Source organism: Malurus melanocephalus, unplaced genomic scaffold (assembly GCF_030028575.1).
Source record: "Malurus melanocephalus ecotype Western Australia unplaced genomic scaffold, MMel_1.1 scaffold_594, whole genome shotgun sequence".
In the NCBI taxonomy this organism is placed as follows: domain Eukaryota; kingdom Metazoa; phylum Chordata; class Aves; order Passeriformes; family Maluridae; genus Malurus; species Malurus melanocephalus.
Window position 1 is genome coordinate 12,576 of NW_026623826.1, and position 10,656 is coordinate 23,231.

Sequence of the window (10,656 nt, forward strand, 5' to 3'; positions counted from 1 at the left end):
TGCTGCAGGAGCTCAGCCACCACCTGATCACCTCCTCTGGCACGAAGYCCCCAAATTTCTCTGCCCACAAAGCTGGGTGGAGGATAGAGTATCCTCCCCTTCCCTTGGGCCCGGCTCAGCAGCAGGTGCACATGACCAACAGATTTAAATATCACTGTATTATGGATTTTAATTAGCCCTGGCCACCCTGAGCTCTCATCCCACTGCATCTCAGCATTTTGTGCCAGGGAAGGGGAATTTTGCACCACACAGAGCCTCAGGGCTGCCAGAGCCATCCCAGCTCCCTCCACAGCCTCATGTCCAAGGTCCATCTTCCTCCTGGCACAAARATGTGAGACTGTGCTTTTCCAAGCGTATGGAAAGATCCACAGGATCCTATTAATTAATCCTATAAATCCATAGAATTAAGGGGTTGGAATGGTCCTTAAAGGAATGGTCCTTAAAGACCGTCTAGACCGAAAGAAAAAGGGGAACTSAAAAGAAAAACTTGAAAAACTTCTGAAAAGATCCTGTCGTGTTTCGGTAAGCACCAACCACCTGCACTGGGATCAGGCAGCCCCGTGGGGTGAGGCAGGAAGGTTTTGGGGACCCCTGAGCTGGCTGGATTTCACCCAGGATGAAGATTTCCCTCCTCCGGGCCGGGGTCTGAGGCTGCCCGGTAGCACGGCAGGAATGCTCGGTAAACAAGCAGTAAATATCCATTGCCCCGGTGACAGACGCCTCGAAGGGATTGCGAGAGGAAGCTGAACTCAGCGCTGCAGAGAGCAGGGAGGAAATCAAGATTGTGCATTTGACAATCCCAGTCCGGGCAGCGGGGACAGGGAGGTGGAGGAACTCGCAGCGGGGTCTGGCTGGGGAGCCCCAGATGGCCACTGGTTGTCAAAGCAAAGGGATCAGCCGGACAAACTGCTCCTTCTCCCCTCTGCCCCAGCCCGGAGGGACAGCCCAGCYCGGGGGCTGCAGGAAGGCGCTGTCGCTGCAAAAATGGGTATTTATTGCTCTCTGGTGGCGAGATGGGCTGAGCAGCAGAGCTGCKCCTTCCCKCTGTGCGCCCGGGAGAAGCTCCTCGAGCCTCCCAAGAACTCAGGCTGGAAAATCCCCCCAAAAYCATCGAGCCCGACCATTSYCCCACCACTGAACYGCGTCCYCAAGTGCCACATCTGYMTTTGAACASCTCCAGGGACGGGGACTCCAGCACTTCCCTGTTCCAGTGCTGTTCTCCTGTACAACCCTGAGGTTATAGGGCAGAGCTGGGGTGAGGGGGGCTCTGCCTCCCCCCTGAGCAGTTTTTGCCCCCACATGGGGCTGGACCAGCCCCTCTTATTGCTCCTCCCATCCCTAATTCTCTCTCACAGCCAAAAGCTTTGGTGGTGCTGTTTGCAGGAGAGGGACTTGGCAGAAGTGTCATCACAAACCTCGTGGAGCAGACGAGGATAAAAACCAGGAATAAATAAATAAAGGAGCTGCTGTTTCAAACACCCTTGGGCCGGCTGAGCTGCTCCAAGGTGTGGGGCAGCTGTGGGGCCGGGCAGGCACACGGCAGCAGTGCCCTGTYCCCATCCTGGGCACTTCTGAGCCCCACAGGAGCTCAGCCCTGCTGCACCAGCATCTCCAGCACCGTGGAGCTCCTCACCTCATCCTGCGTCAGATGTGCCAGCCCTGCTGTGGCTCCTGAAAAACACGGGCAGGGTCCCAAACRCTTGGGACAAGGAGCCCAAACCCTTCCAGCTCCTCAGGACGTGGTGCTGGACCTCTCCCGAGAGCACACGGACCCWGCACGGCGCTGTCCCACGGTGGCARAYRGGTCACACCACACGGCCACCTTCGCTCAGCCAGCGGGGCCGGCCCGTGGCACAGCCTGGCGTGCCCTCGGGTCCCCCTGGGGCTCTGGGGATGGTGCCCAGCTTGGCACGGAGCATGGTTTGCAGCTCCTGGTCTCCCAGCTCGGTGGCTGCAGCGAGGGCCAGCAGGAAGTAGGAGGCTGCGTCCTGTTCGTCCTGAGCAGAAAGCACAGGGCAGGAGTTAGGAAGGGGCTGAACAGGAGGGCTCAGGGCTGGAGCGGAGCCTGGGCATTCCAGACACTCCTGATTTCCTTGGAATGGGCTCTACAGTCACAGCAAAGAGCCAGCAACTCCTTTCCCCTTCAAAAGCAGAAGGTGTGATCTCCACCCTCAGCTCTCCACCCAACTCACAGCACCATGAAAAACCTCCTTTCTTACCTTGAGCTTGTGCAGAGCCAGGTTGCCCAGGTGCCAGTAGATCTTGCAGTAGTACAGAGCCTCTCCYGAGCTCTGCAGCACGGGGGGACGCATGGCCAGCGTCTTCAGGTAGCAATCCTCGGCCATCTCGTACATGTGCAGCAGCTCGTAGGCTGTGGCCAGGCGGTGGAATGCCACCAGCTCCTGCAGCTGGTCCCCTGGAAAAGAGGTGGAATAAAACCAGCTCCTGCCATGGATCTCTCAGAAAAGAGGGAGAATGCAATCAGCTCCTGAAATGGATATGGAAAAGGGGTGGAATAAAACCAGCTCCTGCCATGGATCTCCTGGGAAAGGGGTGGAATAAAACCAGCTCCTGCCATGGATCTCTCAGAAAAGAGGGAGAATGCAATCAGCTCCTGAAATGGATATGGAAAAGGGGTGGAATAAAACCAGCTCCTGCCATGGAACTCCTGGAAAAGAGGTGGATGGAATACAACCAACTCCTGCAGCTGATCTTCTGGAAAACATTTTGGTGGAATGGAAGCAATTCCTGCCATGGATTCCCTAGAAAAGGGTGGAATCAACCAGTTCCTGCCATGGATGTCCTGGAAAAAAGGTGGATGGAATAAAACCAACTCCTGCAGCTGGTCTCCTGAAAAAGAGGTGGGGGAATGCAACCACTTTGGAAAAATGGTAAATGGAATGGAAGCAGCTCCTGCCATGGATCTTCTGGAAAATATTTTGGTGGAATGGAAGCAATTCCTGCCATGGATTCCCTAGAAAAGGGTGGAATCAACCAGTTCCTGCCATGGATGTCCTGGAAAAGCTGCTGATCCAGCTCAATCCATCCCCAGCCCTGCTGAGCCACTTTGGATGCATTTTCTCAACGGCCTGAGGGGTGTGGATATCTCCAAGAGAAACCAGAGCCATGGCAGGATTGTTGACATATCCAGACAGGCTGGCCAGGAGTTTATCGTTCAGCCAGGGGATTTTTTGGGGTGCTGGAGGGGCTGTTACAAGCCTGGTCCCATCTCAGATATTTATGCTGGCATTCTGCCCATCCAAACTATTTCTGTAATGGGAAGGGGTGAGGTTTTCAGAACCAGGGCAGAGAGGAACTGCTCAGTCCTGTCCCTTCTGCAGACTTCCTGTGCTCTGAGGGAGCAAAGCTCCTCTGCTGTTCCAGCTTAAAAAAAGGGGAAGTGGCCTTAAAAAGATGTCATGAGTTTGGGTAAGAATAGATCCAGCAGTGGTAGGGAAGCACGAGATCCTCGTTTCACAGGGACACTGCCCTCATCCAGCGGCTCCAGTGCCCTGAGAGTGAGAAACACTCACTGACCAGTGAATCCCAGTAACTTTTGGGTGTAAATCACCCACTGACCAGTGAATCCCAGTAACTTTTGGGTGTAAATCACCCACTGACCAGTGAATTCCAGTAACTTTTGGGTGTAAATCACTCACCAACCCTGAGGCTGAGCCTGGCTGCCAGCGTGGCAAACTCCAGAGCCTTCTCGTAGCCCTGCAGGCCGATCTGCAGCTCTGCCAGTTTATTGAACAGCCGCAGCTCYGTCTGCGTGGCCTTGAGTTTCCTGGCCAAGGGCACAGCTCCTCCCTAAGGAGAGAGAACAGTGAGCTCAGCCAGGGTGTTCCTGGAGGGACCAGAGCTGCCCCAGAGGGGTGACAGAGCAGCAGGATGAGCATCAAGGWGGAGGATGGGGTGGTTGAGCATGGCAGGTTTAGGTTTCAGTCCCTTCTTTCCCTTGAAAATGGGTYTTGTATCCCACAGTGTGGCTCTCAAACACTAAGCCTCTCATCTCTGCCCTCCCTTGGGTGCCTGGAATTCCGACTCTGTTTGCCCAGGAGTGACCAGCTCACACCTAACACCACGAGGATTTGCCATGGGAGGAGCCTGTTCCCAGTCCCAAACAATCTCTGGGGTTTTTTGCAAGCCTGTGCTCCAGGTTTCCTGCTCTGGCACCCTCAGGAGCACTCTCCACCCTCCATCCTTTCATCTGCCCTGGAGCAAAACCGCCTCATCCACCCCTGTGTGGACAGAAACACTGCGAGGGCTCCATACCCTGTAAAACTCCACGGCTCTCTCCCTGTTCCKGCTGCCGTTGAAGAAAGTGTCTCCTGCTTTCTCGTAAAGCTCCATGGCCAAGGAGAAGTTGTCCCATTTCAGAGCAATCTGAATGGCTGCCTGGAAGGAAAAGGGGCTGCAGTGGGATTTGGAAAGTCAGAGACATTGGTGTGATTAAATCAACCCCAATTTTAGGAGCTGCTCTTCYCCTTTGCAGCTCAGCTGATAAAATGATGTTGGAGATGAAAAGAAGCCAGAAATTTTCTACTCCAAGAAAGACTTTCCTGGCACTTCTCCCATATTTATAGACATTTTAATGGGAACTGGTCACCTCCATTGACACTCCTGCATCACTTCCTCACCCAAAGAATTCACTTCTTTTCACCCCCAAATCCTCTAAACTCAGAGGACGGAGACAAAGAGAGAGAATTCAGTGCCTGAGGGTGAGGCAGCAGGTTTCCAGTGCTCAGAGTTTCCCTCTTGGGTTTTCCAGCCCCAAAAGGCTGTGATGGGAACAGGATCACTCCAGCCACCCCATCCATACCTGGAAATACATTTCCACCAGCTCATCTTCCTGCAGGAGATAATAGAGCTTTCCTGCCTGCAGCCAGGCGTCTGCTGCCTTCACAGCCTCCTCGAGGTCAATGAAGATCCTCAGGCTCTGCTTGGTGCAGTCCAGGGACTGTCTCAAAGCCCTGTGGTGGCAGCAGGCAAAAGCCATTTCAGAGGAGTCACAGGGGCCTGGCAGCTGTCCCCATGTCACCTCCCCATGGCACTGACCCCCTGACCTCTCCTCCCATAGTTACAAAGTTTGGGGACAAAAGGACAGCCCAGCTCGGAGCTGTGTCCTGGTAGAACCGAGGAAGTCTCCAAGCTTTAGTGCTAAAGCTTTAAATGTCATTGGGCCAACTGAGGACAATCCGGGACACCAATGGTCCCACCCAGGCTGCTCCTCATGCTCTGTGATAAAGAGGGGTTTGTCCAGGTCACCTGCAGACCCCATTTGCTCCCCTAAACCAAGTCCCAAAGTCACTCCCAGCCCCAGAGGGGAGCAGGGAATGCTGGCACCCCCAGATAGCAGCTGGCACCCAAACCCAAATCTGTGCCCATTTTTTGTCCCTTGTGCAGGCACAGAGAGCTCTGGGTGCTCTGCATGACCCCACAGCCCCTTCCCAGCCCCGGTCACGGGGGGACACCCCGGGATGAGCCAGCGGGATGGACACAGAGTCAGCTGTAGGGGAGGCAGAGCCAGCAGGGTCCAGGGTGTTTGTTTGCTCTGACAAAAGCTCCAGCTGTCCTGGGAGCCCAGGGAATCGGGAGCTTTGTGATCCTAAATAGCACCGTCCCCATGGCAGGCATCTGCTTCCTAAATACCTTCCCCTGCACTCACCGTGACCTGGCTGGGGAGGAGAATGTCCCACATGGGGACAGCTCTGTCATTTGTCCTTCTGGGCCATTCTGGGACAGGGAGCCAGCTCTCCCCTCTGTGATCCATTTCCCTGCAGGGACTGAGCCTGTCCAAGCCTCCTCTCCTCTCCTGGCCAATCTGATCARCCCCAGGGGTCAGCAGGATTAAAGGTGAGCTCTGAAACACCTTCTGTGAGTCTTAAATCCCTCCCTGGGGAAAATCTCCCAGCAGATATAGGGAGGGCAGCCTGGAAGGCTGAAACCAGACTCACTCAAAGGGCAGATAAAGAGCCTGTTTTTACTGGGAAATGGTGGTGATTAATCATTGGGATCAGCCTCCAAAGGAAACCAATTCCCTGTCACTCGGTGCGCTCTGCTGAAGGCTGGATGTCCTGGAAAACTGTTTGGCCAGATTGCAGTTCATTCTGGAACAACATTTGCCTGGCTCTGGATGACACCGGGCTGTCCCCTCTCCTAGCAYAGTGACAGCTCATAAATCTCAGAACCAGAACTGTGGGGCAGCTGGAGCCACCACAGCCCTTTCCACTCTATTCAAGGGACACCCTGGCAAAGCCACTGCACCCTGGCAGCACCCAACAGCCCCCAGCACTCACCCCGGTGTGCCCAGAGCCTGGTAGAGCTGGCTCAGAGCCTGCCTGGCGCTGCCCTCCAGCTCCCTGTCGTGCAGCTGCTGTGCCAAGGCCACGCGGTGCTCGTGGTAGGSGAGGCTGGCACGCAGGTCGGGGCACACCTCGCTGTAGAAATGGCACAGGCACTCYGTGATGTGCAGCTGACCTGCGTGGGGACAGGGACAGGGAGAAGGACAGGTCAGGGGGTGGCATTGGGGATCTGGCAGGGCTCTGATTGGGGGTGACCGCTGCCCTGCTCCCATCCGTACTCACTGCTCAGGTTCTGCCACCTCAGGGCGAACGCCAGCGCCAGTTCGTAGCAGAGTTTGGCATCTTCCGTCCTCTGCCTGTCCACCAGRGCCTGTGCCAGCCACAGCAGCACCCGTGCCAGCTCCACGTCCAGCTGYTGGTGGCCCTGGAGCTCGGCGTAGAGCCGCACTGACCACAGCAGGTAGAGCTCRGCCAGCTGGGCGGCCCCGCACGACAGGCTCAGCTGGCCCAGGTTTGCCAGGGACACCGCCTGGTTCCTCCTGCTGCCCGTCTCCTTGGCCTTGTGCAGGGCTCTCAGGAAGTGCTCTGCAGCCTCCTGGATGTGTCCCTGTCCCCTGAGGGCCATGGCCAGCAGGTTGTGCACGGCCCCGCGCTGGCTCTCGCTGTCGGWGCGGCGCAGGGAGCGCAGCAGTGGCTGCAAGATGTCCCCGGCAGGGCCCGGCCGCTCCTGCAGCAGGTACAGCCACCCCAGCGACAGCGAGGACTCAAAGGCCTCCTCATCACCCATCAGCTTGCCCAGGGCCGCAGCCCTGTTGGCGTGGCACACAGCYCCGTGCAGGGCCCCGTGCTGCAGGTACAGCCGGGACAGGAGGGCACAGAGCGTCCTCTGCATGGCCACAGCCCGGCTGTCACAGCAGAACCTCAGCGCCTGCTGCACGGGCACACAGGCCAGTGCCGGGATGCTGCTCCTGTCCAGCTGCTTTCCCAGGGCTCTGCAAGCATTTTGGAGGATGAARCCGGCTCTCCAGATGGGGCTCGGCGTCCCCTTGGCACCGCTGGGCACAAAGGACCTGGCGGAGGCCAGCGCGATGTTGGGCAGGTATTTCTTGTCGTAGAGGTGGCACAGGGTGGCAGTGGCATCCAGAGACCCAGAGCGGGCACCTGGCCCGAGCCCGGTGATGCTGAGGCACTGGAGATGCTCCACAAAGGGCAGCACCTCCTCGGTCCTGCCCAGCTGCAGGAGGAGTTTGGCCACCAGGAAGCAGCTCCGGGCCTCCAAGGCAGCGTTGCCCACGGCGATGGATTCCCTCAGCAGGTAGAGCAGCAGGTCCAGCTCGCTGTCCGAGCTGAAGGAGTGGCCAGGCAGCCCCACCAGCAGTGCCACGGTTTTCCCCAGCAGGGAGGAGAATTTGTGCCTCGTGTTCTGTTTCAGGTAGATGGAGGCCAGGCTCACATGCAGCGCGGCCAGCAGGGGCAGGTCCCCAAAGCCCCTGTCCAGGACACTCATGGCTTCCTCAAAGTAMACCCGAGCCTGGGAGAGCTTGACCTTTTTGATGCAGAGTTTACCCAGGAGGAAACAGAGCCTGACATGAGCCCAGACAGAATGAGTCCTCTTGGCCCAGTTCCGGGATGTCTCGAGGTACAGGACCAGTTCATCCTCGTCAGAGAAACCGTAAAAGGTGGAGTGGAGGAAGGAAAAGCTGAGATCATAAAAGCTCTGAAAAGTGGGCACRAAACTGTCTTGGTTCAGGAAGGTCAGTATGGGGTCAAAGACATCAGCGTCCTCCATGTGTCCAGCATTGAGGTCRATGAAGAACTTGGGATAATCCAAGTCGTCCAGCTTCTCCAGGAGAACATCCTCCAGGGTGCCAGGGGCTGCTTCGCTGCTGGGGCTGGACAGCTCCGAGGTGCTGCTGGTGGCCCAGTCCTTTATTTCCTCCCAGGATTGCAGCACCTGGATTTCTGCACTGCCATGGGGAGCAGGGTCTACAAGGGACAGGGAAACCGGAGTGGGGTTKGGARGAAATTCTTCMCTGTGGCTGCSYCTRGATCCCTGGAAGTGTYACCTGGAGCAGCCTGGGATAGTGGAAGGTGTCCCTGCCCATRGCAGGGGTGGGACTGGATRATTTTTAAGGTCCCTCCCAACCCAAACCATCCTCTGATCTTTCCTCATGCCAAAATTGGCCCTCAGAAGGCACCACCAGCACATTCCCCTCTGTCCCCTTCTCACACTCACCTGTTGGCACTTTGGGGAACGTGGCCGTGGGTTCAAAACCATCTGCACAAAGAGACAAACAGAAAACAAAACCCCCAATCCTTGCTCAGTGCCCAGGCTCAGAAAGCAGCTGAAGTCCCAAAGCCACCCGGCAATCCCAGGGAAACTGGGAGCACCCAGGAACTCTGTTCCTGATCCTGCAGCACCTGCTGGGTGAGCCCCAGCTCGGGAGTTCCCTGGGGCACAGAATGTCCCCACAAATCACAGCATGGCCGGGGCACCTCCCGAGGACACCTCCAYCTCCATGGCCAGGCTGAGCACGGCTTTAGATCTGCCTCCAGCCCAACAGTCATCTCCATCTCGGGGCTCTCCTGGAGCTGGGGATGTGAGGAGAGGGCACACTCACCCAGCCTGTACACGGAGGTGATGTCGGTGTGTGCCAGCTCTCCCAGGAGGGTGGCAAAGCGCTGCTCATCACCATTGCCAGGCACCTGCAGCAGAGGGGACTTCTCCTCTTCGCTCAAGAACACGAAGTCGTTCCCCCTGGGGTGGGGCAGGAGAAAAGAGTCAGTGTGGCCCCAAAGCCTGGAACTGCAGCTGGACTGTGGGGTGGGGTGGGATCCATAGGATGGGATGGGATCCATGGGATGGGATCCATGGGATGGGATCCAATGGGATGGGATGGGATCCATGGGATGGGATGGGATCCATGGGATGGGATGGGATCCGTGGGATGGGATGGGATCCCATGGGATGGGATGGGATAGGGCAGGGAATGCTCTCCCCACCCTTGTCAGGCTCACAGCCCTTCAAAGCCACAGACTGGAGACATTTCTAGGACACAATTTGGAAGCCAGCTTGCAGGAAGCCAGATTAGCCCAGGGCTGGAGCTGCTCCTCTCCAGGAATCACCTGGGGCAGGTGAAACAGTTCCTTTGTCTGGGCTCAAGGCTTCTGGTCCCACCTCAAAGCCACCCTCGGGGAAGCTCTTGCAAAGCAAATCACCTCCCTAGGCTCTCATCCAGCCCTGAGGGGGAATTTGGAGTCTCCCCTCCCATTTTCCCCAAATTTTATTGAATAAATAAACTCACAGGGGTTCACAAGCCTCGGGATTTACGTGCCGGGTGGGAACGAAGCCGATGCTCCCGGTGCTGAGGGATTTGCCCACAAACCACGGGAGGCCAGGGATGATGAAGCCGATGATTTCTATGGGGTCTCCTTTGGAGAAGCTCAGCTCATCCCACRCTGCTCCTCGGTGGTCCTTGGTGGCGACACATCTGCCTCTGACTGGGAAACCGAGGCAAAAATGGGAATTTCAGTGGGATCCCTGCTAAAACACCTCACTGGAAAACACCTGGGCAAGGAGAGGCCATGATTCCAGCTGGAGAGGGCTGCCTCTCTTTCCCCTGAGATTTATCCTCTTCTTGGATTCAGATCTCTGCCATTTCCCCTTGAGAAGTGGATTATAATGAAAAACAAAAGAGGGATGGATGAACTCCACACCTCTGAGAGCTGCAGCCTGGAAGGTGACTGGAAACTCAAAACTCCCCAGATACTGTCGTGTCTCAATTCCCTGCCAGGAATGAAATTTTGGACAAATATCCATCCTCACCTGACCAACTCACACCTGCAGGGACCTCCTGTGCCCAGCACGCTCTGAACTGGGCTGAACTGGGGTTAAAGGGCACAGATTTCATGTGCACACGAGTGGGATCCTCATGATTTGTAACCTCACTCCTGAAAGAATTAAAGAAAACCTAAAATTGCAGTAGGACAGGAAAACCCAGAGGCAGAAGGGTGTCACCAGCAGCTCCAGCTCTCTCTGTGCTCTTCAGATTGTCCCTCTGAGCACCCACAATCTGCAAGCTCTGAAATGCATCCCAGTGAATTCAGAGATGGGATATTCCCTTGGAGCCCCTGCAGCGGTGCCATTCCCAGATCTACAGCTGGAATTGTGGGSTCTGATGGATTTATGGCCATTTGTGGGGTTTGAGCTGTGCCCAGCCCTGGGACAGCGGGTGGCACTCACCAATGGCCTGGCAGCTCGTCCCRCTGATCTCCTGTGAGAGGCCAAAGCTCACGGGGTGACTCTTCAGGAACCACCTGCAAGGCAAAGGGACCCTCAGTGCCCCTCCCC

The 10,656-nt window shown here is 56.5% G+C and overlaps 1 protein-coding gene across 1 annotated transcript in view; it reads right to left on the minus strand.

The window, feature by feature from the left end:
* Positions 1-1,797: 1,797 nt before the first annotated feature.
* SH3TC2 (SH3 domain and tetratricopeptide repeats 2) overlaps positions 1,798-10,656 on the minus strand; it is a 14,017-nt gene continuing 5,158 nt past the window's right edge. The window contains exons 6-16 of the mRNA XM_057382969.1: positions 10,549-10,622; positions 9,611-9,806; positions 8,927-9,063; positions 8,542-8,583; positions 6,588-8,291; positions 6,300-6,480; positions 4,823-4,973; positions 4,276-4,398; positions 3,660-3,810; positions 2,220-2,416; positions 1,798-1,997 (exon numbers count right to left, since the gene is read on the minus strand). Of these exons, the coding sequence (XP_057238952.1) occupies positions 1,806-1,997; positions 2,220-2,416; positions 3,660-3,810; positions 4,276-4,398; positions 4,823-4,973; positions 6,300-6,480; positions 6,588-8,291; positions 8,542-8,583; positions 8,927-9,063; positions 9,611-9,806; positions 10,549-10,622 (3,148 nt within the window). The 3' untranslated portion in view covers positions 1,798-1,805. The remainder of the gene's footprint in view (positions 1,998-2,219; positions 2,417-3,659; positions 3,811-4,275; positions 4,399-4,822; positions 4,974-6,299; positions 6,481-6,587; positions 8,292-8,541; positions 8,584-8,926; positions 9,064-9,610; positions 9,807-10,548; positions 10,623-10,656) is intronic.